The sequence below is a fragment of the Drosophila yakuba genome, chromosome 3R (genome assembly GCF_016746365.2).
Source record: "Drosophila yakuba strain Tai18E2 chromosome 3R, Prin_Dyak_Tai18E2_2.1, whole genome shotgun sequence".
Taxonomy (NCBI): Eukaryota; Metazoa; Arthropoda; class Insecta; order Diptera; family Drosophilidae; genus Drosophila; species Drosophila yakuba.
Window position 1 is genome coordinate 13,319,040 of NC_052530.2, and position 25,762 is coordinate 13,344,801.

The 25,762-nt window shown below is 44.0% G+C and overlaps 8 protein-coding genes across 9 annotated transcripts; 3 read left to right on the top strand and 5 right to left on the bottom strand.

The window, feature by feature from the left end:
• Window positions 1-881: 881 nt before the first annotated feature.
• LOC6536676 (epidermal growth factor receptor kinase substrate 8) lies at window positions 882-5,161 on the bottom strand. 2 transcript variants are annotated; one of them, XM_015192405.3, is made up of 7 exons: window positions 5,052-5,161; window positions 3,648-4,041; window positions 3,546-3,590; window positions 2,587-3,477; window positions 1,606-1,975; window positions 1,190-1,530; window positions 882-1,129 (listed from the first exon to the last, which is right to left on the bottom strand). In XM_015192405.3, exons 2-7 carry the CDS (start codon window positions 4,038-4,040, stop codon window positions 1,034-1,036), a joined length of 2,136 nt encoding a protein of 711 aa, XP_015047891.1. In that variant the 5' UTR covers window position 4,041; window positions 5,052-5,161; the 3' UTR covers window positions 882-1,033. The 2 variants fall into 2 exon arrangements, with proteins under 2 accessions (XP_015047891.1, XP_002097249.2); XM_002097213.4 differs by lacking the exon at window positions 5,052-5,161 and adding an exon at window positions 4,485-4,601.
• A 1,141-nt stretch (window positions 5,162-6,302) lies between these two features.
• On the bottom strand, window positions 6,303-10,725 carry LOC6536677 (chorion peroxidase). Its single transcript, XM_002097214.3, has 11 exons — window positions 10,469-10,725; window positions 9,341-9,437; window positions 8,806-9,139; window positions 8,555-8,741; window positions 8,179-8,360; window positions 7,544-8,109; window positions 7,235-7,406; window positions 7,011-7,178; window positions 6,828-6,945; window positions 6,612-6,771; window positions 6,303-6,443 (listed from the first exon to the last, which is right to left on the bottom strand). The coding sequence occupies exons 1-11, from the start codon at window positions 10,542-10,544 to the stop codon at window positions 6,413-6,415; spliced, it is 2,091 nt and encodes a 696-aa protein (XP_002097250.1). The 5' UTR covers window positions 10,545-10,725; the 3' UTR covers window positions 6,303-6,412.
• A 693-nt stretch (window positions 10,726-11,418) lies between these two features.
• LOC6536678 (splicing factor 3A subunit 1) lies at window positions 11,419-14,403 on the top strand. The gene is made up of 7 exons (XM_002097215.3): window positions 11,419-11,627; window positions 11,750-11,914; window positions 11,976-12,147; window positions 12,209-13,671; window positions 13,728-13,900; window positions 13,965-14,135; window positions 14,191-14,403. The coding sequence occupies exons 1-7, from the start codon at window positions 11,519-11,521 to the stop codon at window positions 14,290-14,292; spliced, it is 2,355 nt and encodes a 784-aa protein (XP_002097251.1). The 5' UTR covers window positions 11,419-11,518; the 3' UTR covers window positions 14,293-14,403.
• Window positions 14,327-17,366, bottom strand: LOC6536679 (xylulose kinase). The gene is made up of 6 exons (XM_002097216.4): window positions 17,178-17,366; window positions 16,631-16,752; window positions 15,524-16,351; window positions 15,243-15,464; window positions 14,807-14,996; window positions 14,327-14,746 (listed from the first exon to the last, which is right to left on the bottom strand). Exons 1-6 carry the CDS (start codon window positions 17,235-17,237, stop codon window positions 14,510-14,512), a joined length of 1,659 nt encoding a protein of 552 aa, XP_002097252.1. The 5' UTR covers window positions 17,238-17,366; the 3' UTR covers window positions 14,327-14,509.
• Window positions 17,367-17,702: 336 nt separating this feature from the next.
• Window positions 17,703-19,248, top strand: LOC6536680 (ER membrane protein complex subunit 2). The gene is made up of 4 exons (XM_002097217.3): window positions 17,703-17,862; window positions 18,003-18,411; window positions 18,516-18,672; window positions 18,735-19,248. The coding sequence occupies exons 1-4, from the start codon at window positions 17,829-17,831 to the stop codon at window positions 18,981-18,983; spliced, it is 849 nt and encodes a 282-aa protein (XP_002097253.1). The 5' UTR covers window positions 17,703-17,828; the 3' UTR covers window positions 18,984-19,248.
• Window positions 19,249-19,414: 166 nt separating this feature from the next.
• On the bottom strand, window positions 19,415-21,014 carry LOC6536682. The gene is made up of 4 exons (XM_015192407.3): window positions 20,884-21,014; window positions 20,657-20,808; window positions 20,171-20,602; window positions 19,415-20,105 (listed from the first exon to the last, which is right to left on the bottom strand). Exons 2-4 carry the CDS (start codon window positions 20,698-20,700, stop codon window positions 19,739-19,741), a joined length of 843 nt encoding a protein of 280 aa, XP_015047893.1. The 5' UTR covers window positions 20,701-20,808; window positions 20,884-21,014; the 3' UTR covers window positions 19,415-19,738.
• Window positions 21,015-22,466: 1,452 nt separating this feature from the next.
• LOC6536681 (ER membrane protein complex subunit 2) lies at window positions 22,467-24,011 on the top strand. The gene is made up of 4 exons (XM_002097218.3): window positions 22,467-22,625; window positions 22,766-23,174; window positions 23,279-23,435; window positions 23,498-24,011. The coding sequence occupies exons 1-4, from the start codon at window positions 22,592-22,594 to the stop codon at window positions 23,744-23,746; spliced, it is 849 nt and encodes a 282-aa protein (XP_002097254.1). The 5' UTR covers window positions 22,467-22,591; the 3' UTR covers window positions 23,747-24,011.
• Window positions 24,012-24,177: 166 nt separating this feature from the next.
• Window positions 24,178-25,724, bottom strand: LOC120321730. The gene is made up of 4 exons (XM_039375348.1): window positions 25,647-25,724; window positions 25,420-25,571; window positions 24,934-25,365; window positions 24,178-24,868 (listed from the first exon to the last, which is right to left on the bottom strand). Exons 2-4 carry the CDS (start codon window positions 25,461-25,463, stop codon window positions 24,502-24,504), a joined length of 843 nt encoding a protein of 280 aa, XP_039231282.1. The 5' UTR covers window positions 25,464-25,571; window positions 25,647-25,724; the 3' UTR covers window positions 24,178-24,501.
• Window positions 25,725-25,762: the final 38 nt, after the last annotated feature.

Consider the following 25,762-nt stretch of genomic DNA (forward strand, 5'->3'; position numbering starts at 1 on the left):
TGTTTGTTTGGTCGTTGCAAATAAATTTGAGTCTAATTGATTCAATTTGATCGACTCTTAAACCCAAAAAACCCATGGACCTGTTTTCTGCGTGCCGCGTAATTGCAAAATTAATTCGTTCTAATTGGCAAAACCGCCGCAGAAAGCGAAACAATTGGTCATCGCTTGTAACTACCCAAACTCGAAAAATCAAAATTCCCAATATGATTCGAATAAAAGTTGTATTTTTATGTTTTGGCCAGCAAGTACACGTGAACCTACACATGTTCGGCCACGTAACCAGGCTAACAAGAGACCGGTTGGAGCCTTGAAACATGTGACTTCACAGATCTGAATTAATCGGTTAAACAGGCGCGTGACTTACATTTTCAAATACTTATTTCCCCCTCAATATGCCCACAAAACAGTCACATGCCGCCACGCCCCTACCGGTTTCAAAACGCCCACTTACTTGATGCTTTAGGATGCATTCACATTGCAGAATTTATGAATTTATGAAGATTATCACTTTTTGCACTTGAGCGGCGTCTATTACTTCTTCATAACATTAAAATCATGTTTATGGAAAAAACATTTTTCGCTTGTTTCGTAACTTTGTTGATTGAAGTCTGCAGTTCAAGCTGCAGTTCGACATATAAGGTATCTGGGTTAACCAATAAGCGTTGCATTAGGACTGTTCCATAACCAGTTCTCAAAGTTTCCTGTAATGATAAACATATTCTTGCCTAATTAATCATGCCACAGCTTCGAATAGCGCAACTAATCATACCACTTTTGAGTTAAGGGAAGTTAAGTTCTGTACAGTAAAGCATATTCATTAGATTAATAATTCGATTTCTACTTTTTATAAATATACATTTCATTTCATAAAAATGCAAGCATTCAAAGCGTAAAAGTCGAACCCTTTTTTGTCTTGTTTTTTAATATACGTATGAACACTGTTTAACATAAATGGAGGATTATTAATCATAAATAAATTAATGGCATCTGAAGCATTATTGTCTCTCTGGTCTCCGGCTATAGGAGAAAGACCTTAGAAGACCTCGTTGGGATTGCCATTAGACTGATCGGCCTTTTGGCGGGCACGTGCCAGTTTGGCAGAAAGCTCCGATGATCGAATGGTTTTGTACTGCAAAATTGGATATGGGAATGAATTTGATAAGATTAATTAATTTGTACAAGAACTCACCTCGCAGAAGTTCTTTTGCAGCACGATCTGGGAAATGAGGCGGCGACTCTCCCGCTGGCCAAAGTAACTTTCGATGGTGTGTGGTGATAGGGCGAAGATCTCCTCTCCACTAAGTGTATGCAATCGCTTGATAATGATGTCCGAGAAGCCCTTGCCCCGAAGCCACTCCTCCACCTCACGTGGCTTTGAGTTCTGGTTGATGTAGATTTCCGGCGTCTTAAGGATCTCGAGGTCCTTGCGCCTCTCTCGCTGCTGCAGCAGAAGTCGCAGTTCGTCGTTCACATCGTCCTGCATGTAGTAGGCTTGGTCATCTGCCTCGCAATCGTTGCGGGCGCGCATAGCTGTTATCACAATAAACGAGATAATTACGACAATTATTCCTATTATAATTGTTTTTCCTTTGTTTAGGTACCCACCTGCTAGCGCTCCTGCCGCCGCCATGTTGCGCTTGAGGGTGCCACTGGGCGTATTCGTCTGGCTGTCGCTTGGTGGAGGCATCGGTGGTGGAACGGGCACGTTGGGCATCGAGAAGGTGCGCTGCATTGCCTTGCCATTGGCCGCCGGCTGCTCCACGGGAGCGGTATACATGGCCATGGTGTTGCGGTACAGCGGAGGATTGACCTCCTCGCCGCCGTTCTCCGTCAAAGCCATCGAGGCCAGCGACTCCGTGTCCCGGCCATTTACTCCGGGCTCAAAGTTGTACGGCGTGAGCACTGTGTGCGGAACGTAGCCGATGTTCCCGTAAGAGTTACGGGCCTTCCACCAGTTGCGGGAGTCATCGATAATCTTGGAATCAGACGAGGTATATGAACGTTATAAGGTCTGTTATCGGGTTGATGGGGTACTAAGATCGCGTAAATGGGGAATCGATAAGATTGGTGTCATGTATAATAAAACTGGTACATAGTATTAATATAATCAATGTTTAGTAATTCTATTCTTGGTTTTTGTATGGAGAAACGGAGTCAATGACCTCTCATCTCAACTACAACTTCGGGGTAAGTCCCTGAATTTAAAACTATGGAATCATATTTTTTCCGTCTAAGAATTTTCTTATCTGAATAAGCAACACTTATCTAAAGCTTTTATATCAGCAACATTCCCAAACAAAAGATTAATATAAAAGTAAAAGACCTGTGCCTTATAAGATGTCAAGTGATTCAGTTTTCACACGTGGACATATGTACATACCTAAATGAAAAAAACTGGATTGTATCAAAAAATAAGTGCTTTTTACATACAAACGATTTAAAATGCTAAGTCGTGTTAAATCATATGCAAATCTTAATTAAACAAGCAAATGGGATGTTTTCGTGAAATGTTCTAAATGACAATAACGGACGTACATTCATTCGACAATTAAATTAAACCGCTTTCGATGATTATTAGTTACGTACCTCCAAATACTCTCCCTTCGTAACCTTCAGTTCCTTCTCGTTGGTGGCCGACTTATTAAAGGCAACCTCGGCGATCTTCACGTTTCGGCTCTCTAATCTGCTCAGCCAGGTGCGATTTCCTAGACCTGGACTAGGTGGCACTGCAACCGGCACTGGCGAAGGCGTTGTGCTCTTTTTGAGAGCAGGAGCCAGGTACGGCACCTCCTCATCGACCACCCAATCGGGAGACCAGTCGTCGTAGAAGATCGGGTGGTAGGAGCTCTTGTGATCCTTGAACTGATCCTTGGGCACCGTCCAGTTGGGGCCGAGGCTCTGCCACAGCTGCTTCTCGTTGGAGTCCAGTATGCCGTTGAGGAAGGCAATGGTCTCACGACGCAGAAGGGGATTAAGCACCGCCTGCGGCAGACCCGCATCCTCGTAGATATCGTTGCAAACGGTGACGATGGACTTAAGCGAAATGAAGACATTGTGCACCGGATCGGCGGGCTTGGAGAATTGGTTCTGCAGCCGGACGGAGTATATCAGGGCCAGTTTCACCTTGGCCAAGATGTCGTGGAACTCGCTTTCGATCGGGGGTCGCGATCTCAGGACCAAAAGTCCCTCACCGTGAGGATTATGCTGCTCCTTGCGCAGCTTCAGCTCGTTGAGGGCCTCGGCGGCATAATGAAGTCGAGCCATGAACCTCTCGATGTCCTCGAAGCAGTGATTTATCACCTGGACATCCCGCTCGGTCTGCTCCTTGTCCAGGGCATTCTTCTCCGCTGCTATTCCGGCCACTGCAGCTGCTATTCCATACTGATCCTTGGCCTGCTGGTTCTGGGGCCTTTCCGGCTTGGGCAGCACAATGGGTGTCTTGTTGCGATCCACTGTCACAGGCGTTCCCTTGCTTAGCTGAAAAAGCAAGGAATTTGGATTCAATTTGGATTGGAGATCGGGAAACATTTCGTTTTGCAACTCACCGTCTTCAGATCCTCAACCAAAAGCACTGAACTGACATCGGCCACCTATGATATATCCAATTATTAAAGATCTCTAAGCGATCAAAAACAGGGGCTTCTCACCTGGAAGATGTGCATTTCGGTATTGCCCAGTGAGATTCCGGGCACTGAGAAGATGAGGATATTGTTGAATGACTCCTGCGGATGTTCGCTTATGAAAGCCGTGGGCTCCGTGATCAGGCTGCCTGGGAAATTCTCAATCTCCTTCATCTCACTGTCCAGCATCACCAGCCACTGTCCATTAAAGCTCATGAACATCTTGTGCGGCCAAATGCCCCCGGTCTTCTCCAGTTCGACCAGAAGCTTCATCTTCTCCTTCGGCTGCTTGACCTCAGCCTCGTTCTTCAGCTTAAAGGTGGCCAAATGCTCCAGAGCATAAGTGGGTTTGACCTCGTCGTACTGCCCATTTGCCTGATTCCCGCCGGGGACTCCATTTTCGTAGCCGTTTTGTGGCATCCTGAGAAATAAGGAGGTGTGCAATCAAAATAATTATCGTTTTCCATCATTTGTTGATTCTTTCCATTTTAAGTTTGGCATTAACTGCTAATATTAACTGCGCAGTTCTTCGCCCATCTTTTTGTGTTTCGTTGATAACACTACATTACAACTAATGCATGACAGAAGGTAATTGTCGATGACTAATTGTAGCACACGGAAAATGGGTTCAAACTTCAATTGTTCAATAGTAAAATATAATAGCTGGTTCACAGCTTACATTTAAGATATGTTAGCCCAGACCTAACTCAACGATTTTTTTAATTTGTATTTTAAACAGTCAAACAGTAAAACACTAGGTGTTCGGAACTGACGCCTAGGTATACCGAAATATGATAGACAGGTGTTGGCAATCTGTGCGCCAATCTGTGATATAGACACCTGTCCATCACGCTTGATATTTACCCATACTTGACCGAAATGGGTCGGAAGTATTTGAGGGTCCTATTGCCTGCTTTGACCATTCCGCCGGTGTGGAATCAAAGCGATCTGGTAAACTATTGATTCCGAATGGGCAATGCGAACCGATAGATAGCTACCTTTAGATACCTTTGCATTTGGAAACACATAGGTACATAGAAGAGTACCTAATTCACCTGTGTGGTAGCCAACTGTCCGATTAGATAAACGCAATTGGCACTGTGTTTGCGATTGCCTTGCTTTTTCAGTTTGCTGGCCTTTTTTTTTATTTTTGCAGTTATCACAAGCCAGGAAATTCTTCGCAAATGAAGCAATCATTAATGGAAGCTCATTACATAAGGACTCCAATATAAGAGTTAATCGCGTATTTTTAGTCCGTGATTGTGGGTCACTTATTTACCGCCATCGTATGGCTGGCATCGTTTGGCTGGTAGCTGTGATTCGAGATTTATTTATTGCTTTCACTGGCATGACATCAGATCCTAAGATACCGATGTCTGTGCCATATCTTTGGTATCTTGATTTACGGGCTTAGAAGCACCGATGGGTTACCTTGTACTGCCCACTGTGCTCTTTATTTATTTTGTTGCTCTTTTTCCGACCCGAACTAGCACTAGCACTCTCGACCCGCTGCGAATCGAATTCCAACTCCAACTAACTGACGTTGGCTGGCCCAAAGGGAATCGGCGATATCAGCTGGCTCATTAATTGATTGCCTGAAATTGCGATGGTGCGTTATCGCAAAAGCAAAAGTGTGCCTTATCATTTGGTGTTGTGCTCATAGGCACTTTTCAATCTTATCTGGGAGCAGAAAAACGAATACAAATACCATTCCTTATGAGAGAGTCTGCTGCCTTTGGGCCTTGATATTGATATCAGCCCACAATGGAACCGTGGGGAATGGTCAACAGTTGACCCTGGGGCCAACAACAAATCAAACTTTCGATTAAAGATAATAAGGTGTACTAGGAATTTCTTCAAGTTTCATGGACTCATTTCTATCATTCCTTGCATACTGCGATGCTTCGCAGTAATACCTAAAATAGCTTATTAAAAATCGAGTTACAAGGCAAAAAGGATCTACGCTTCTTGGATTAATACTTCAATATATATTTTATATCACAACAATGCATCTCTTTGATTATTTTGAAGGTCAAAGAAGTCTTTTATGTATATACTTCCATGGAAAACAGTCTCATGACTAGTTTTCACAATCGAAATTAAAATAATTTATGTCATGACGTGTGTGCATAATTTCGATCAATTAAAATTGAAATCTACAAATAACTTACTCTTTATCTTATACCACTATCATATCCAACTTCTGTATGCTGCTTATGAATCATTCCCAGCCTAGGAATGTCCTTTATCATAAATTATAAGTTGTAAAGCAATGCTGTAGGGTCTGAGGCAACTATTTTATGCGTTTATTGGCCAATAACTTTTATTGGAGCTAATTGTGACATTCTTGCCATTTAATGAGGTTTGGCCACTATTTCACGTAATAACAGAAAAAAGCGACCCTCATTGCAGTTCAAAATGGGAATTGTTCAAAATGGAAATACACGTACCGCTCTGGCCGCAACACTTTCTGCAACGGCTTTGAGTATAGTAATATTGCGTGACTTTAACGATCCGCTTCTGAGTTGAGAGTTATCAAAAGTGTCAGCCAGACAATCGATATGTAATTCCATGTCTATTTAAACATAACGATATTGCAATACAATCAGATCTATCTGTAATTCGATGTTCCACTAGACAAATGTGTAGTTAACAACCAAAATAGCAGTAAGATAATAAGAATCAAGATGTTATTGAGGTATTTAATGAGTCTTAGCTCTTATACAATTTTTTTGGTTTGGAAACAATCTTAAATTGGTTGCGAAGTGTGAGCGGCGTTGTATTCTCACCCTCTAGATGTCTTCACAAGAGACCATTTGATTTCTGTAAGGAAACACAAAAAAAAAACAATCATTAAGGTTGTAGATAATTTTGGTTGCCGAGCTTATCACTTCAGTACTCAGTGGAATATCAAATGGGAATCAAATTGTGTGCAGACTGTGACTCAAGCGACTGACAGGTGATCTATTATGATTTCTTTTCAATACTAACCTGGTCGATGGCAACTGGAAGATATTCTGCGGAACAGCTGAAAGGCCGGAGCTCAGGCACAGGAGTTTGGTTCCATTGAAGTGGCGATATTGCTCCACCAGTTCATTGTGTTTCGGGGCTTTTTGCTCGTTTTGCTTCAGAACATGTACGAATTGCTCGGCTATAAGAAAAGAATTTCAGAGATAAATTCACATTTTATAACAGGAAAGCTCATACAGATAATGCAGCTGAAGGTGGGGCCAACGGATCCGTGAACAGGCTTCTCCGAAATACCGCCCACAATGAGGTCCACATCAGCCCAACTGGCGTAGATTGTCTTCAGCTTATCCAAAACCTTGTTAAATGAGTATTTTGAAACTATATTAATAAAAGGATAGTCGTAATAAATGAACAACCTACATCGTTTGGAATGAAGTGCTCAAAATCTTTCCAGCTTTTTACGGGTTCGGACAGGACACACGACTCCAAGTACCGATGGTATGGCAGCAGACCGTGATCTCTGCCTCTTTGGATATCGAATGCCAAAATGTCGGCGTGGGTGGGTCTGGTGTCCTTGTGCCAGACGACCTGTGAGTTAAAATATGATTTTTGGGATATATAAATATCAAAATCATATTACTTACACCACCGGAGTAGGCCGCATCCATCTTCATGGACTCCTGGTTGAGTAAACTCTCAAGGATGTTATTTAACTTTTGGGAAGTGTACTGTAACTTTGGCTTGTAGATTTCTTCTTTGAGCTCAAACAGATTTCTAGTTGGAAGCTCCTTGCTTATAAACACATATTCGTTGTTTCTGGAGACAAGTGACATGTTATTAAAAGTACTCGGTAAGTATTATTATCTTTTGTAATTAATGATGAAATGTTTGTATTATTTATCGTATTAGTAATGTATATGGCAATCAATTTATTCATATATTCTGGCACTTACTTTTCAGTTCCGTAGACTACGTTATCCTTGGTCAAATTTTGGAGCTCATTGGGCACCATTGAGAAGTAAAATCGAATGGCAGCCACCGCAAACTCATTGGAGACCTCCAAAGCACGATTACCGTGTTTCCTCCTAATCTCACTAGCCAACTTTTGGCCGATCACCTCGGGAAGCCACTCTTCAATCACCACTCGACGGTATATATCTACATTGACGGCCTTGGCTGCTTGGAAGAGCTTTTCGTCGCTCCACCGGGGATTCCTTTGATGCAGCTCGGCAGCCACTTTGTTGTGGTTGCGCATGAATATCGTGTAGATCAGTATGGAGAACGGACTGCTGTTTACCCGCGAATCTCCGGCTGCAAAGCAAGTGCCATCTCCAATTCTCTCCCTGGCGCAGAAGGAAGGTCCTTCCGCGTCGGTGGCAATGGGCAGCAGGGCGTTGTCGAACTCTCCTCGTGGAGTTGACCTCAACAAACCGCCCTCAAGAAGCCGCAACTTTCTCTCCGCTGATGCCGTGAAACCGTAGAGTTGCGACAGATCCAAGGACCCCGTGGCCTGGTTGAGCTACATACATATAATGGGTGTAAGCCAGTGATATTTTTACGTGGTTTTTTATAATTGAATTCTTCTCACCTGCTCGGCGCCACCGAAATTGCAATCAGCCACGGCCAGAGCACTTCTCACATAATTGAGGCAGCTGGGCACGTCGTATTTCCCACCGGGCTGGTACAGAATCGGAGCACATGCCGGGTGGTGGTGACGCGGCTGAAGGTTGATCTGGTCACGGCTGCAGCACTCTATCGGGGCTCCATTGCCTGGGAATGCACAACTCATTAGTTAGATTTACCTTAACTAAATAAATATAAATTGTTATTTAATTATATGTATATATCTTCAAGTCAACTTGTGATGTCCACAGGACTTATTTTCAGGGCATTAAAAAATTGTTTAAAATCTTTGTTTTAGCAGTGTTAAGTATGGAAAGAAGAGGTCATCATAAGAAACTTACTCATTGATTGCGATACCGGCTTGCTGAGATCATGCTCCACAAACTGCGCCCACTGAGGGAGGCCCAAGTTGGAGTTGCTTTCGACGGTTTGTTGTTTGGAGGTTTGAATGTTGTCGGGCTCATATAGATCCTTACTGATGGACCACGCAGCAGGCACCGTTTCGCGTCTTCCGGAATTGGGAAACATCTGAAAATACCATATTGCCCATTAAATTCCTTTTCTGCATCCTGGTTTTCTGGGCAAAACATACCTCGTAGAATCCATTCCTGTAGTGGCTGCTACCAAGTAGCCTCCTAAAAGCATGGTGACCCTCTCGGTTTCCCTTGAGCGAGTTTTCACACTCCGTTCGTAAACTACTGCCCTCTGGAAGTGGTTTTTGCTCCAGGTAACTGCGGCACTCATCTCCATCGATTTCATTGGGCAGGCATTCGCTGTTGAAAACGAGCAAGCCGGACTTAAGGATCTTCAGGGCGAGCTTGTTGTCATTCTTCGAAGCTAGGCTGGGTAAAGTATCCAGGAGTTGGCGGTGTGAAAGGCTACCGTTCTTAACAGTGATATCGGATCCCAATAGAGTGTCCTCCAGACTAAAAATTGGTGTAAAATTCAAGTCACTTTATGTAAATGTTTAAATTTAAGACCGAATACGGAAATACAGGTCGTGCTACAAATTTAAATTGTTCCCCTTTTTACAGGTATATAGTTACAGTCTGATAGGTGTCACTCCCAAATTCATCAGCGTAAGTCATTGAAGTTAACTGGTTTTCAAAGTAATCAGTTTTACAAACCGCTTTTGCCTATTTACTGAGTCCAACGCTGTTTCTACATATTGCAACCATTTCGAGGCAGGTATCCTGTTCAATTCGGCATTAACATCCCGGCTTGCTGAAAATGTATAAAATGATACAATTAAAATGGTTAAATTTCAGTTCATACAGATAATGTCATTGTCATTGTTATAATTTCTCTTGCGAATCTCAAGTTCTAGGCGCCGTTTTAAGGCAATTGACTCATTTAAAGAATACATCATTTATATCTACGATATAATTGAATTGTTCTGGAATATTCCACAAATTAGGACTTGTCAACACATTAATCAAGTCAATTTAAAAGTACTATATCAAAGGTAAAGACACAGTAAAAAAATGGTCATTTGTGAATGTTTACTAAACTGTCGGATCTTTTTTGAAAGTGTGCATCCCCCTGGCTACAGTATGTTAATTTAAATGAATAAACATCAATTAGGTCTCACGCTTATAAAAATCTATTTGGATCCAATCGATCGGTAAACAATTGTTGATTGGGGGAATTCTTTTTGGGAGATTAGCTCTCAATATATGTATGTGTGAGCACCATTGGGTTTAGCTTTTGGAATTTATTGGAATCTTTATCAACAAGTACATACATATATGCAAATGGGTTTTTCTAAATGTAATAATTTAGAAATGTTTACTACAATAAACAAATGTGTAAACCTGGTAAAAACAAATGCTGTCATTCTTGATGATGCACTCGTAGGAAATTGGAAATTACATAAGTAATAAAACATTTCCCAATTTCTATATATATTTTAAATATTATTACTTGAGTAATAATATGATATATAATATTAATAAACTGAGTAGTGCGTAGCTGTGGAAATGTATCGCTAAGTGGCGACCAGCCTCCGTTTGATAATAGCCTTCCTGCTTTATCAATAAAATATTTATTTACTTCAATAAAGTTTTTATTATCATAATAAACCGAATAACAAGCTATAAAATTAATAGGCTTTCTATTTGCCCAAATTCTCTTTACAAAGACGACTTCATGTTTTCTGTGTTCTCTCAAATGATATTAGCATAGGCATGAGATACTTGACACCAAAAGATCGTCATAAAGACAGAGTTTGACTTAAATATTGCTATAGGTCTTACAATTTGCATCGCTCGTTGTCATTAATGATGCTCCTATTATGAGAGCCAGCAGGCAGATGTATTGAATTCCACCCATTGCAGTGTTCTTTGTTCTAGAACTAGGGTTTTCAGCCACCGGTTGTGATTCACAAAATACCCGCACGTCAATGGAATTTAAGTCACGTCGCTAGCTTGTGATAAGGAAGTGATCCGAAATGCGGCTCAATCGGACCTAATCCGAGTTTTCCGTCCAATTAAACAGTGCCGACGGCTCAGCGATTCGTAGACTACTGAGCTTGGGGGCAAGTCTCGACAGAATCGAGCCGATGGAAATGAGTCGGGTCGTTATCACGCACAATGGAACCTCATCATTTTGATAGTCATCATCATCTGGCTGGCAGCAGACTCTCTCAGCGGGTGAATAAAATCGCACAAACGTAAACAAATGTTATTTTTGTTTGGGCTTGGTGAATCAAACCGGGCGTACAAAGCCGTACCAACACTAACGCAATATGCAAATGAAGACCTCACCTGCGGGATTCAGTTCAACCCACGCCTTTGTCAGTCCACATTCTGATGAATATAACGTATGTATGTAAGGTGTAAAGCTTTTTAAGCCATTTTTAACGCCTGATTTGATATTTTGTTCAACAGATCGTTTAAATCTACCGCCACACTCAGCATTTTCGATATGTTGAACCAGTGGTTCTCTAGTTCTGGCGTGAAACCAGTTCGCTTATTGAATTACCTTAACATATTAACTACAAAATTTCATAACCATTACAAATGCAAGTAAAATATATTTATATACTGTATCTCTAAAAATATTGCATTTAAAAAATTATAATTTAAATAAAAATGTATATGAAATATGAAAAGCTGAGTTGTGTTTACTATCGCGAAAGTAGGGATAATGATAATATCGATGGCGGTGGCAACAGGCAAACCATCAGTACCGGCGATAGTTCCATCCCTATTTCTTCCACCTCTAATTTTCGCCTAAACAAGCGTTTTCTCGTTTCTCGAACAGCAATTGGATTTTATCAATAAAAGAGGACGATTTCAACAGCCATGGCAACTTTAGACGCGGAAGCAACCGACGAGCAGTTCGGCAACGATCAGCCCAAGTCGATGTCGGGTCCAATCATTGGGATTATCTATCCGCCGCCGGAAGTCAGAAGCATCCTTTGCCAAAAAGAAAACAAAACCATTTTCTCATTTTAACCATTTTTACCTTAAATCCATTAACATGTTACACATTTAACGTTTCCCATACTCAGTTGCCAAAGCTTTAACTATTAGATATCGTTGACAAGACCGCCAGTTTTGTAGCTCGCAATGGACCGGAGTTCGAGGCGCGTATTCGTCAAAATGAGTTGGGCAATCCCAAGTTTAATTTCTTGAATGGCGGAGATCCCTACCACGCCTACTACAGACACAAGGTCAACGAGTTTCGCGAGGGCAATGGTATGTTTTGGTTCACTTTCCTCACTTTTGTTTTTATACATGAAATGTTGACCCCCTTTAGATGCCGGTATCACTGCCATTGCCAACATGAAGCAGCTGGCGGTGACCAGTGCCGCCCAACAGCGCCAGCAAGAGCTTCTCAAACAGGTGGTGGAGCAGCAGTTCGTACCAAAGGAACCACCGCCCGAATTTGAGTTCATAGCTGATCCGCCTTCCATTTCAGCGCTGGATTTGTAAGTGTCCACTTGCCAGGAAATTCCAACGCCAGTCCTATCGTTTTCCATATCTTTTCAGGGACATTGTGAAGTTAACCGCCCAGTTCGTAGCCCGTAATGGCCGTCAGTTTTTGACCAATCTTATGAGCCGGGAGCAGCGCAACTTCCAGTTTGACTTCCTGCGACCACAGCACTCGCTCTTCCAGTACTTCACCAAGTTGCTGGAGCAGTATACCAAGGTATTAATACCACCGAAGGATCTGCTGGGCAAACTGCGCACCGAGAGCGCTCCGGGCAGGGGCAGCATGAACCAGGTGCTGGAGCACGTTAAATATCGGGCCAACTGGCAGCGCCACCAAGAAGCACAACGTCGCCGCGAGGAGGAGAAGATCGAAAGGGAGCGCGTGGCCTACGCCCAAATCGATTGGCACGATTTTGTGGTGGTGGAGACGGTGGACTATCAGCCATTCGAATCGGGCAACTTTCCGCCGCCCACGAATCCCGACGAGGTGGGTGCCCGTGTGCTAATGGAGGAACGTCTAATGGACGAAGAGGGTGATACAGAAATGCAGATCGAGTCGGACGAAGAAGGCGACTCCCAGGTGAACAGCCTTTTGGAAAGCGGTCTGAAGCTCTCGCAAATGGAGAATCGTGTGGGTATTCAAATGAAGAACGTGTCGTCCTACGGCCAGCCGACTGGCGCCAAGAGAGACAACACCCAAGTGCAAGACATGGACGAGGCCTCTAGTGATGAGGACACTCCAACCACTAAGTTGCAGCCAGCTGTGGCGCCAATGCTGCCGCCCACCCACGACAAAGTGGTGGTCAAGAAATACGATCCCAAAGCAACGCAACCGAAGCAGGCGCCAATGCCTACAGATGAGTATCTCATATCGCCTATTACTGGTGAAAAGATCCCGGCTTCCAAGGTCTCGGAGCACATGCGCATTGGTCTATTGGATCCACGCTGGGTGGAACAGCGCGACAAGCATACTGTGGAGAAAATTAATCAAGACAATGTCTTCGCCGCGGGCACAGCCATCGAGGCCAGTCTCAAGCAACTGGCTGAGCGCCGTACCGATATCTTTGGTGTGGGCGACGAGGAGACCGTCATCGGTAAGAAGCTCGGCGAAGAGGAAACCAAGAAGGACGATCGCGTCACCTGGGACGGACACACGTCCAGTGTGGAAGCGGCCACGAGAGCAGCTCGTGCAAATATTACACTGGAGGAACAAATTCATCAGATCCACAAGGTTAAGGGACTGCTGCCCGACGAGGAGAAGGAAAAGATCGGTCCCAAACCGGTGGGCAGCAAGGCAACGCTTTCAGCTCCGCCGCAGCCGTCAACCAAGTCGCAGCACAGCCACTCCAGCCAGAGCCAACACCACCAAGGTGGCGGAGGTGGTCATCACGGGCATCATAACCCTCATCACCACCACCCACCGCATCAGCAGGCGCCACCTCACCAGTCGCACCACCACCACCCGCCGCAGCAGCCTCAGCCGGTTATGCAGCTGATGCAACTGCGTCCACCCATGATGCGTAAGTAACAAATATTATTCAACACACATCGAGGGCTAAGCGTTTTTATTTTGCAGAGCCACCGTTCGGAGCTGGTGGTGGAGGCTACATGAACATGCAGCCCGGTGGAGTCCCTCAGCAAATAGCACCTGCTCCACCTGTTGATATAATGGAGGAGGAGCCGCCCTCTAAAAAGATTCGAAGCGAGGATAACCTGATTCCAGAAGCAGAGTTCATAGCCTCCCACAAGGTAACTTTAACTTGGGAAATAGACTTTCTGTTGGTATATACCCCGTTTTTTTTTGTTATTTCAGAGCCCTGTGACCATTCAGGTTTTGGTACCCAATTCCGACAAATCAGAGTGGAAGCTTAATGGCCAAATGATAGCTGTAACAATGGCACTTTCCGAACCCATTGCCAATCTGAAGACAAAGCTGCAGGACGAAACTGGCATGCCACCGGCTAAGCAGAAGATCTTTTATGAGGTAAGAAATACAACTTATTTTCAGAAAACTATTATTGCAACCACTTCTTCTTCAGGGAATGTTCTTCAAAGACAGCAATACCATGGCTTTTTACAATCTTGTAAACGGAACCACGGTGCATTTACAGGTCAAGGAGCGTGGTGGACGCAAGAAGTAGGAGGATCGCAGAATAAAGTCATACCAGACACAAGTGGGCCATATATAAAAATGTATTTGTATATGGAGTCGCATAAATTTGTAATAAATCGTCAATCACAGAATTTGTTAATTGCACTTTAGTTCTGTCAATTCCAGGAGACGTTAAAAAAGGAATCGGTTGGTGATTTCGGAATGTACGGAGTATAAACTGGAATGTTACGTTGGGCTCTCGGAGTTTATGTGTTTGGATTGGACAGAATGCGCGCCATTTCGCGATATCTTAGTAGCATTGGAGCGTAGATCTCCTCACTGTCCTTGTGTGGTTCGCAGACAAGGTTCAGCTTGTTGCTGGTCAGACTTAGAATATAATCTCGGTAACAGAGAGGCGTCTCTTCTTCACCCACCTCATGAAGGTACAGAGTATAGGCGGCTCGGTAAGCGGCTCCCAGTAGGGCGGCCTCATATCCTTCGTCCTGCAAGAAATATGTTGTCTAAATTGCCTGCACTTGGGTGAACAGTTGTAGTTAACCCACCTGGATATGGACGGGAGCATTGAACACATCGGCAATTGTTTGCAGGATGGATTTGTTAACAGATGCGCCTCCTGTAACAAGGATTTGGGTCTCGGGTCCGAATTCGTAGCCAAGATCTTCAGCCACAGCCCGGTGATGCAGCATCTGGCCTTCAACTAGAGCTCGAATTTCGATTTGGGGCGAGCTAAATCTGTTGAGCAAAAGAGGTCGGAATTTTTATTACAATTTTAAGAACTTAATACAAGGCAAATGGGCATTGAGAAAAAAATAAACAGCTGTCTTCGAACTGATGTTCATATATTTATCTCAATTTTTCACGTTGGTAAGGTCATTTCCAAAAATAACTATTTACAAATGATTGTTAACAGATTATGAGTCATTGGATTCATGTCTGGCCTAGAACAGCTAATTAATGCATAAATTCGAACTGACTTACTTGATAACACCCCTAGCCGCCTCCAGGGAACTGGGATCCATTTCCTTGTTCCATCGCAGAACACCCTGTGCCTTTGGAATTATTTCCATATCGTTAAAGTGTACGGCCATGTTCCCAAAGTTTCCACGTGGCGTGGACTCGAGATACTCATTGAATTTATCCCAATTGCCGCCGGTTGTCTTCTTGTTCATTTCCTCGCGGACCAATGAAGCATTTCTAAAACTAAAAAAGGGTTTTTAGACATACTCATTGTAAGATCGTATGTCCCGGGGATAATTTACCATAGAAGACCCATGAATTCTTCCGTTTCGGTTGGATGACAGAGTACATGACCCTCTTCCCAGTTTAGCGGCTCCTTGAAGCTCATCATTAGGGTGTCACTGGTGCCGAGGGAAATGGTAAGCCAGCTGCTGCCCACCAACATCCCAGACAGCGCCGAAGGATTGTCTCCCGTGCTAGCAGCCACTTTGCAATCGGGCGAAAAACTAAAGCGCTCCACAAAGTACGGGGAGACGTTTCCCAAAATCGTATTGGGACTGACCGGAATGTCCAGGCGCTTGTCCAGATCGGGTGCACAGACATTCAGGCATTCTTTGGACCAGTTCTTTTTGCGGATGTCCAGCAGATTCATGCCGGATCCATCACTGAAGTCAATTGGAGCGACAGAGCCCAGAAAAAGCGATGATATAAAACTGCTGACCAATGAGATTCGATTGGCCTCTTCGTAGGCGTGGCAGCGTTGCTGATATATCTTCCGGATCTGGGGACCTGTAAAGCGTTCGTAGCATTTGGAGCCCGTCAGTTCCACCATGTTAAGTTTGCCGCCAACGGCCATCTCCATCTCTAGGCACTGTTTGGTGGTGGTGGCGTCCATCCAAATTGGAGTACGATTAACCACAAAGGCGGAGTCGTCGATTTGTCCGTGAAGGAACTTTTCGGAATCGAGGTTTTGCAGCGTGTTGATTCCATGCTTGGACCAGTAGAGCGATCCGTGCTGCTGTCCGGAGCCACTGATGGCTGCTACGGTACTAAGATCAGCCTGTTGCATCACCAGTCGGTCCAGGACAATGTCCATGGCCTTCACCCACATCACTGGCTGCACAAAGTATCTAGAGATGAACGAGCAGAGGTGAAGTTTGGTTAGCAATTTTACATTATGTGGTACCTATTGTATGGGTAGTCCCTGCTCTTCCTATAGCAGGGATCCCACTTTAACAAACTATGGTAATAAAACTCGTGTTTAGTTTTCTTATCTATAACTGCTATGAAATAGGGCCCTAAGTTTTATCGTACAAACAGGAAATATTCCCCTATTTGCTTTACGAAAGCAATCATCCCATTAAAGTCCTCAATTGGAGTAATAATAGATGATGGTGAAACAGACTCACTCATTTTTGTTGGGTCCGGCATTGGCTCCTCCGGTGGTCCGAAACTCCGGCAAATCGGTGTCGAATTTCACTTCCGCCGCGGCAACCACCTCCAAACTGGAGCCCAGCAGGACGGCCTTGAGCTGAGAGGAGTAAATGGGGGGCAGCAATTAGAGATATGGAGACACACCTCGAAAATAACGATCAAACACAGAGGGCAACTAGGAGTCACCGCTGGCGTCATTCAGGGATTGTGAAAGTTATTGCGGCTTTATTAAGATAATGGCGGGGGCCAATACCTTCGAACATGAATTTCAATAATCAAACCATAATAGTTAAAACGGTTGGCGCTCGGCTCTTTAGCAGATAAGCGAGAATCGAGCCCCGGTCACCGAAACTGATAAGAATTGTTTTAATAGTTTGTGTTTCAAGGGCTAACAGGTTCCCGAGTTCCGTTTGACCTTTTCGAGCAACACCATTCGCACGTATTTGGCCCAGATCTAGTCGATTTGGAGACGCCTCCACATCTCAGATGCAAAGATACTACGTAGGCAGTTCCAGTTCTCACCTTTTGCGTGCTCAAGTCGAAGCCAAGGAAGGTTCGTTTCAGCTGCTTCGGCGGACCCATGTTCAAACTGCTTCCGGATCTGTTGGGAGTTTGCAAAATTATAAACAGCACCGCATGCGGCACTGCCCGATTCCACGGCTTTAATACCCGGAGTACGCGAGAGACTCTGGTTTTGTTGACGGTACCACAATTATTTGAGTTATTAGTGTGACTGTCGCTGGAAGGCAGAAATATCAGGTTTCATGTTCGCTTTGGCGCGCTTTTCAAAATTATTTAAAATGGAAAAATGAATGCAGCGCAAAGTTAAAGCAAAATAAGATTAAACCATTTAATAATAGTATTTAACAAGTATTTAGATTAATACGTAATATTGCAAACATCGGAAAAAAATGGTTGTGTAGAAAAATTAAATTTTTTAATTCTTTTGGTTTCTAAATAATTAAATTTGTTCAAAATATTACATTTGACTTCTTAGCTGGATTACGATATTCAGAAACCAGGTTAGCAGCGCCGAACCACTGTTATTTGGTATATTCTAACGGTTCGCTCGCGGTCACACTTTTATTTTGGCAGGAAGGAAATCGCCAGTTATAGATCACAATTGGGAAATTAAGTTAAATTGATGTGATATTTGAGTCCGCCTGAGTGAGCATGTCGCTAAACTATGAGAAGATGAGCTGGTCGGGTGAGTTTTCGCCTTTTCCCGACTCCAAGCGGGTACAGACCACGTCAGTGGTTGCTACCAATCATCCGGTTTTCCGTGGACCCAAAAAATGGGGGCATGAATGAAAAGTGCCCAATCATAATGAATGATCATCCTTCCAGATGTGCGGGATCAGTTCAGAACGTGGCGCGAGGAGACCGGTCGCCACAGCGAGGAGGTGGTCCAGCTGTGGGTTGCTGTGCTGGAGGACAAGGTGCAGAAGACCGGCAACGAGCGGCATCTCATCCTGGAGCAGGTGATCATCGCGGCATTGGACACGGCTCGCTTTGACATCGCCACCCAGTGCACCAAGCAGCTGGCCCTGGAGTTCCCGGGCAGCCTGCGCGTGATGAAGTTCAAAGCGATGCGCTACGAGGCTCTGGAGCAGTACGATGAGGCTGACGAGGTCCTGGACGCAATCATTGCTAAGGACGAGACAAATGCCGCGCCCAGGAAGCGCAAGATTGCCATCCTCAAGGCCCGAGGTCGTCGGCTGGAGGCCATCAAGGAGCTCAGCGAGTATCTGAAGAAGTAAGAAGACTAAGTTTCCGGCAATCGGTTGCTAAACAAACATAACTCCTTATCTTACCGTGTACCACGTACAACAATCTTATAAACATATATAATTCCTTCAGGTTCATGTCTGACCAGGAGGCATGGCACGAGCTGTGCAACATGTATCTGGCCGAGGGTGAGTTTGGCAAAGCCGCTTTCTGCATGGAGGAGGTTTTGCTCCACAATCCCCATAGCCATCTAATACACCAGCGCTTGGCGGAAATACGCTACACAATGGTGAGCTATAAAAGCAAGATAAACCTTAATGAATTCCAATTCATCAACTCATGTTCTTTCAGGGAGGCGTCGAGAATATTGAATCGGCTCGCACTTACTATTCGCAGGCGCTGAAGCTTAACCCGCATAACTTGAGGGCCCTTTATGGAATTTACTTGTGCTGCAACCACTTGGACAACTCCCGAGCTGTGAGCTCCAAGCGAAAGGAGCTGCAGAAGTTGGGTCAGTGGGCCCTCGAACAAATTTTGACAAAAAAAACGATTGTACCATTGGAGGCTGCCTTTGGAAACCTGGAAATCAAATCGAATTGACCAATATAAGCACTAATAATTTGTGCAATAGATGCCAGAATGTAAAGATTCCAAATATTTTCAGAAGTGGGTTTCCAGTTTCTGTTTCTTAAGCAAGTACATAGATAATCAATTAAACTAGCAGGAGTAAAAACAATTTTATAGTCAGTGCATCCGAGCAACTGTTTATGGTGTTCTAGTATTGTAATCGGATAACTTAAAGCCTTTGTTATTGGGGTAGGCAAAAATAGTCTTGTAATAAATGTAGAATAATCAATTATCCATATTTAAAGACTTCGCTTTTCAATCCCTTAAAACCGAAATTTCATGTTCATTAAACTTATTTTGCTGGCCTCGAGTTTTTAAACAATATCTTACTCATGCCTGCCTCATATTTGACATCTGTAAAATTAATCGGGCACTGAACGACATTCAGAATAAAACTAAGAACATTTCTTCTGAAGATGGTGCCTATTGTATACTTTTGTTTACTTGACTATTCGTTGAGGTCATTGACTCTTATTATTGTAAAAATTGCTATAATGCACTAGATTAATTCTCACTAGGCTCATGCATGTCCATCGTCATACGATTGCATATTTATATACGCACATGGCAATACCATATGTATATATACTTGCATAGCACTGTAGGTGCAATCGACGACTGCAGGGCACCGAGGGCAGCGCTGATAATCCAGCGGACGGTTAAAAATAGTCCAACAATGGGACAGAATGCAATCAGTGGAATACCCCTCCCTCCTTCGGCATGTTACTTCAATTTGTGGAGGAGCCGTTGCCGTACATGCGTCCGCTGTGCGATTTTCTGGAATGCCTTGGTCGGAAGATGTCCTTGAAAGTGAGTGCGTGGGCGGATGGTGGCTTTTCCGAATTGCTGGTGGAGTCCTGAGCCTGTCCTTGTGAGGAAGACAGCGTCGTATGAACTGCACTCCTGCTGGTCGGAAGTCCATCAAGATATTTTAGCTGGGGAAGCACCTGCAGTATATACTCGCGGGGTCCTTGGCCCCCGAAAACTGTGCGGATGCCAGGATTCCCCATGCAAGAGAGCTGATCCAGCGCAGGACACTGCCGTTCGATGCGGTGTATCCAGTCGGTTATATTCGCTATGTCGCAATTGTTGATCCTGCAAAACAAATAGACATTACTCGTTTTGCGAGGACCACTTTATAGAAGATTCATGGTAATCACCACAAGATCCTTAAGCTCGGCAAATAGGGAAAAGTGTTTATGTCCAGGTTTACGTTGCGGTCCAGAATTAAAGTGTCCAGATCCTCGAAAAAGGAAAGAAATCTAAGATTTCGGAAATCATTGTGACTCAAATCGAGAAACTTCGTCTGCGCTGCAAATTTGTCGGCCAGTCGCCGCGGAATGGTCTTCAGGTTCTCATAGGCCAGCGAAATGCGTCCGTTGTCCTCCAGGATGCTTTCCGTAAATGAAACATCTTCACTTGGACAACTGCTGATGGATATGTTGCCGCTAAAGGAGTACGGATTCGGCGTAATCATCTTCCCCTCGTTGGATTCGCTTAACAACACGTCGTTGTATTCGTAGTTCAAGCTCTCCAGGGACTGGATATTGGCACAGTTCCTGAGCACCTCCGTTAGGCAGGGATTCGATGGGCTGCAAGCGGAATATTATGACCATGCCGTGGATTTTTGGATGCCCATCTACTACCTGTCCTCGGAGTTGGAGCGTTCAGAGGTCGATGTTCCAGACATAACGGCGAAGATCTACATAACTGGCAGCCGATCCTATTCTCTGTGTATTCCAATCGGGATCGGGACTCCGTCGGCTTGTATTTATTTTGGTCCAAAGTCGGTGGTAGACTGAGGGAAAAATGACACTTGATTCTCGCTCCGCGCAGATTATCTGGGTCTTCCGCTCCCCAAGCAAACACATACCCGAATATGTGAGTGTATTGAAACAATTGTCATCTCGGTGGTCGCAATTACCCGGCGCACTCAACTACACTCGGAAAAATATTTTATTCAACAGTTTGTAAAAATAGAATTATCTATAAAAACACAGGTGGAAGTATAAATAGGTTATGAGCATAACAATTGTGTTACGATCCTTTATTGCCACAATTGTATAGAAATTCCATCATAATTTCCTACTTATTTAGTTCAAGGATTATTAATAAATGTATTTTTTCTGTGTAAAATTTCTCGTTCAGATTAGTAAGTGTAAATGTACAGACATATGTACAGAGACGTCGAGAACAACAAAGTAAGAAATGAGGAACAAAACGCTATTGTTTTTTCTTTGTTGATGCTGATACTCTTCCATGGAGTTATCTACGGACATGGTGTGTTAGTTTTCCTGAACGCTTGGTATTCTATTAAGTTCTTGGTTTACAGAATTCCTATCAAAGTATGAGTACTTTTAGTAAGAGGGTCTAAGGTTATTTTCGTATCTCTTTTATCAAAGACAGAATCGTTCTAAATTACGTGGCAGGCGGTAAATACCAATGAAAATATATTCCTTTTATTGGATAGCCAGTGTTCTTTGCCTGAAAATAACTTATTCGATTCTTATGTGAAATATTAGCTTTTTATACCCGTTACTCGTAGAGTAAAAGGGTACACTAAATTCGTTGAAAAGTATGTAACAGGCAGAAGAAATCGTTTCCGACCATATATATTCTTGATCAGGATCAATAGCCGAGTCGATTTGGCCATGTCCATCCATCTGTCCGTCCATATGTCCGTCTGTCCGTCCGTCTGTTCGTCTGTCTGTCCGTATGAACGTCGAGATCTCAGGAACTAAAAAAGCTAGAAAGTTGAGATTAGGCATACAGACTCCAGGGACATAGAAGCAGCGCAAGTTTTTCCATTCATGTTGCCACGCCCACTCTAACGCCCACAAACCGCCAAAAACCTTCACTGTTGAAGACTCTCACTTGCACTTTTACTGAGTAACGGGTATCAAATAGTCGGGGAACTCGACTATGGCGTTCTCTCTTGTTTGTTCTGGAGGCATGCCACATCTTATGTGCAAGACCCACTCATAGATGGCGGTACTCGGCCTACGACATTCGGGAACTAAAAGCACTACATTCGGGAACTAGGCAGCTTCCAAAAGAGGTGCCGTGTCAACTTACAAAACTTAAATGGCTCTAAGTGTGTGTTTAATAAACCAGATTCTATTATTCTATGATTCTATCATTAAAACCTTTTTCATTTCGGTAGTACGTCCGATTTTGAATGGAATGGATAAATCGAATCACATTGAACCGGTAAAAAAACGTCTTATTTTTGCCTTAAAGCGCCTTTATTGGAATTGGAATGTCTGCACCTTGTACCTCTTCCGTTTTCCAGTAGATAAATCTTAATTAAATAGCGTCAAAAGATTTTTCGTTCATAAAAAACGTTTTCATTTCCTTTAACATACTTTTCAACTAGTAACAAGTATAATTACCTTTGACACCACTGGACTTTACGATATTCAAAAACCAGGTTAGCAGCGCCGAACCACTGTTATTTGGTATATTCTAACGGTTCACTCGCGGTCACACTTTTATTTTGGCAGGAAGGAAATCGCTAGTTATAGATCACAATTGGGAAATTAAGTTAAATTGATGTGATATTTGAGTCCGCCTGAGTGAGCATGTCGCTAAACTATGAGAAGATGAGCTGGTCGGGTGAGTTTTCGCCTTTTCCCGACTCCAAGCGGGTACAGACCACGTCAGTGGTTGCTACCAATCATCCGGTTTTCCGTGGACCCAAAAAATGGGGGCATGAATGAAAAGTGCCCAATCATAATGAATGATCATCCTTCCAGATGTGCGGGATCAGTTCAGAACGTGGCGCGAGGAGACCGGTCGCCACAGCGAGGAGGTGGTCCAGCTGTGGGTTGCTGTGCTGGAGGACAAGGTGCAGAAGACCGGCAACGAGCGGCATCTCATCCTGGAGCAGGTGATCATCGCGGCATTGGACACGGCTCGCTTTGACATCGCCACCCAGTGCACCAAGCAGCTGGCCCTGGAGTTCCCGGGAAGCCTGCGCGTGATGAAGTTCAAAGCGATGCGCTACGAGGCTCTGGAGCAGTACGATGAGGCTGACGAGGTCCTGGACGCAATCATTGCTAAGGACGAGACAAATGCCGCGCCCAGGAAGCGCAAGATTGCCATCCTCAAGGCCCGAGGTCGTCGGCTGGAGGCCATCAAGGAGCTCAGCGAGTATCTGAAGAAGTAAGAAGACTAAGTTTCCGGCAATCGGTCGCTAAACAAACATAACTCCTTATCTTACCGTGTACCACGTACAACAATCTTATAAACATTTTTAATTCCTTCAGGTTCATGTCTGACCAGGAGGCATGGCACGAGCTGTGCAACATGTATCTGGCCGAGGGTGAGTTTGGCAAAGCCGCTTTCTGCATGGAGGAGGTTTTGCTCCACAATCCCCATAGCCATCTAATACACCAGCGCTTGGCGGAAATACGCTACACAATGGTGAGCTATAAAAGCAAGATAAACCTTAATGAATTCCAATTCATCAACTCATGTTCTTTCAGGGAGGCGTCGAGAATATTGAATCGGCTCGCACTTACTATTCGCAGGCGCTGAAGCTTAACCCGCATAACTTGAGGGCCCTTTATGGAATTTACTTGTGCTGCAACCACTTGGACAACTCCCGAGCTGTGAGCTCCAAGCGAAAGGAGCTGCAGAAGTTGGGTCAGTGGGCCCTCGAACAAATTTTGACAAAAAAAACGATTGTACCATTGGAGGCTGCCTTTGGAAACCTGGAAATCAAATCGAATTGACCAATATAAGCACTAATAATTTGTGCAATAGATGCCAGAATGTAAAGATTCCAAATATTTTCAGAAGTGGGTTTCCAGTTTCTGTTTCTTAAGCAAGTACATAGATAATCAATTAAACTAGCAGGAGTAAAAACAATTTTATAGTCAGTGCATCCGAGCAACTGTTTATGGTGTTCTAGTATTGTAATCGGATAACTTAAAGCCTTTGTTATTGGGGTAGGCAAAAATAGTCTTGTAATAAATGTAGAATAATCAATTATCCATATTTAAAGACTTCGCTTTTCAATCCCTTAAAACCGCAATTTCATGTTCATTAAACTTATTTTGCTGGCCTCGAGTTTTTAAACAATATCTTACTCATGCCTGCCTCATATTTGACATCTGTAAAATTAATCGGGCACTGAACGACATTCAGAATAAAACTAAGAACATTTCTTCTGAAGATGGTGCCTATTGTATACTTTTGTTTACTTGACTATTCGTTGAGGTCATTGACTCTTATTATTGTAAAAATTGCTATAATGCACTAGATTAATTCTCACTAGGCTCATGCATGTCCATCGTCATACGATTGCATATTTATATACGCACATGGCAATACCATATGTATATATACTTGCATAGCACTGTAGGTGCAATCGACGACTGCAGGGCACCGAGGGCAGCGCTGATAATCCAGCGGACGGTTAAAAATAGTCCAACAATGGGACAGAATGCAATCAGTGGAATACCCCTCCCTCCTTCGGCATGTTACTTCAATTTGTGGAGGAGCCGTTGCCGTACATGCGTCCGCTGTGCGATTTTCTGGAATGCCTTGGTCGGAAGATGTCCTTGAAAGTGAGTGCGTGGGCGGATGGTGGCTTTTCCGAATTGCTGGTGGAGTCCTGAGCCTGTCCTTGTGAGGAAGACAGCGTCGTATGAACTGCACTCCTGCTGGTCGGAAGTCCATCAAGATATTTTAGCTGGGGAAGCACCTGCAGTATATACTCGCGGGGTCCTTGGCCCCCGAAAACTGTGCGGATGCCAGGATTCCCCATGCAAGAGAGCTGATCCAGCGCAGGACACTGCCGTTCGATGCGGTGTATCCAGTCGGTTATATTCGCTATGTCGCAATTGTTGATCCTGCAAAACAAATAGACATTACTCGTTTTGCGAGGACCACTTTATAGAAGATTCATGGTAATCACCACAAGATCCTTAAGCTCGGCAAATAGGGAAAAGTGTTTATGTCCAGGTTTACGTTGCGGTCCAGAATTAAAGTGTCCAGATCCTCGAAAAAGGAAAGAAATCTAAGATTTCGGAAATCATTGTGACTCAAATCGAGAAACTTCGTCTGCGCTGCAAATTTGTCGGCCAGTCGCCGCGGAATGGTCTTCAGGTTCTCATAGGCCAGCGAAATGCGTCCGTTGTCCTCCAGGATGCTTTCCGTAAATGAAACATCTTCACTTGGACAACTGCTGATGGATATGTTGCCGCTAAAGGAGTACGGATTCGGCGTAATCATCTTCCCCTCGTTGGATTCGCTTAACAACACGTCGTTGTATTCGTAGTTCAAGCTCTCCAGGGACTGGATATTGGCACAGTTCCTGAGCACCTCCGTTAGGCAGGGATTCGATGGGCTGCAAGCGGAATATTATGACCATGCCGTGGATTTTTGGATGCCCATCTACTACCTGTCCTCGGAGTTGGAGCGTTCAGAGGTCGATGTTCCAGACATAACGGCGAAGATCTACATAACTGGCAGCCGATCCTATTCTCTGTGTATTCCAATCGGGATCGGGACTCCGTCGGCTTGTATTTATTTTGGTCCAAAGTCGGTGGTAGACTGAGGGAAAAATGACACTTGATTCTCGCTCCGCGCAGATTATCTGGGTCTTCCGCTCCCCAAGCAAACACATACCCGAATATGTGAGTGTATTGAAACAATTGTCATCTCGGTGGTCGCAATTACCCGGCGCACTCAACTACACTCGGAAAAATATTTTATTCAACAGTTTGTAAAAATAGAATTATCTA

Bases quoted from the DNA above. Each gene is read 5' to 3' on its own strand.
- LOC6536680 (XM_002097217.3), top strand. From the start codon at position 17,829: ATGTCGCTAAACTATGAGAAGATGAGCTGGTCGG. The intron at 18,412-18,515 runs GTAAGAAGACTA...TAATTCCTTCAG, and splicing joins CTCAGCGAGTATCTGAAGAA to GTTCATGTCTGACCAGGAGG. The intron at 18,673-18,734 runs GTGAGCTATAAA...ATGTTCTTTCAG, and splicing joins CGGAAATACGCTACACAATG to GGAGGCGTCGAGAATATTGA.
- LOC6536682 (XM_015192407.3), bottom strand. From the start codon at position 20,700: ATGTCTGGAACATCGACCTCTGAACGCTCCAACTCCGAGGACAG. The intron at 20,603-20,656 runs GTAGTAGATGGG...TTCCGCTTGCAG, and splicing joins CGCTCCAACTCCGAGGACAG to CCCATCGAATCCCTGCCTAA. The intron at 20,106-20,170 runs GTGATTACCATG...TTTGTTTTGCAG, and splicing joins CCGAGCTTAAGGATCTTGTG to GATCAACAATTGCGACATAG.
- LOC6536677 (XM_002097214.3), bottom strand. From the start codon at position 10,544: ATGGGTGGAATTCAATACATCTGCCTGCTGGCTCTCATAATAGGAGCA. The intron at 9,140-9,340 runs GTTTGTAAAACT...ACCAATTTTTAG, and splicing joins TCAGTAAATAGGCAAAAGCG to TCTGGAGGACACTCTATTGG. The intron at 7,179-7,234 runs GTAAGTAATATG...TTTAACTCACAG, and splicing joins ATGCGGCCTACTCCGGTGGT to GTCGTCTGGCACAAGGACAC.
- LOC6536681 (XM_002097218.3), top strand. From the start codon at position 22,592: ATGTCGCTAAACTATGAGAAGATGAGCTGGTCGG. The intron at 23,175-23,278 runs GTAAGAAGACTA...TAATTCCTTCAG, and splicing joins CTCAGCGAGTATCTGAAGAA to GTTCATGTCTGACCAGGAGG. The intron at 23,436-23,497 runs GTGAGCTATAAA...ATGTTCTTTCAG, and splicing joins CGGAAATACGCTACACAATG to GGAGGCGTCGAGAATATTGA.
- LOC6536679 (XM_002097216.4), bottom strand. From the start codon at position 17,237: ATGGGTCCGCCGAAGCAGCTGAAACGAACCTTCCTTGGCTTCGACTTG. The intron at 16,352-16,630 runs GTGAGTCTGTTT...GTTCATCTCTAG, and splicing joins GCCGGACCCAACAAAAATGA to ATACTTTGTGCAGCCAGTGA. The intron at 14,747-14,806 runs GTGGGTTAACTA...TATTTCTTGCAG, and splicing joins ATGCTCCCGTCCATATCCAG to GACGAAGGATATGAGGCCGC.
- LOC6536676 (XM_002097213.4), bottom strand. From the start codon at position 4,543: ATGGTCAAAGCAGGCAATAGGACCCTCAAATACTTCCGACCCATTTCG. The intron at 4,042-4,484 runs GTAAATATCAAG...CTTATTTCTCAG, and splicing joins CCCATTTCGGTCAAGTATGG to GATGCCACAAAACGGCTACG. The intron at 1,976-2,586 runs GTACGTAACTAA...TCTGATTCCAAG, and splicing joins CGAAGGGAGAGTATTTGGAG to ATTATCGATGACTCCCGCAA.
- LOC120321730 (XM_039375348.1), bottom strand. From the start codon at position 25,463: ATGTCTGGAACATCGACCTCTGAACGCTCCAACTCCGAGGACAG. The intron at 25,366-25,419 runs GTAGTAGATGGG...TTCCGCTTGCAG, and splicing joins CGCTCCAACTCCGAGGACAG to CCCATCGAATCCCTGCCTAA. The intron at 24,869-24,933 runs GTGATTACCATG...TTTGTTTTGCAG, and splicing joins CCGAGCTTAAGGATCTTGTG to GATCAACAATTGCGACATAG.
- LOC6536678 (XM_002097215.3), top strand. From the start codon at position 11,519: ATGGCAACTTTAGACGCGGAAGCAACCGACGAGCAGTTCGGCAACGAT. The intron at 12,148-12,208 runs GTAAGTGTCCAC...ATATCTTTTCAG, and splicing joins TCCATTTCAGCGCTGGATTT to GGACATTGTGAAGTTAACCG. The intron at 14,136-14,190 runs GTAAGAAATACA...CTTCTTCTTCAG, and splicing joins AGCAGAAGATCTTTTATGAG to GGAATGTTCTTCAAAGACAG.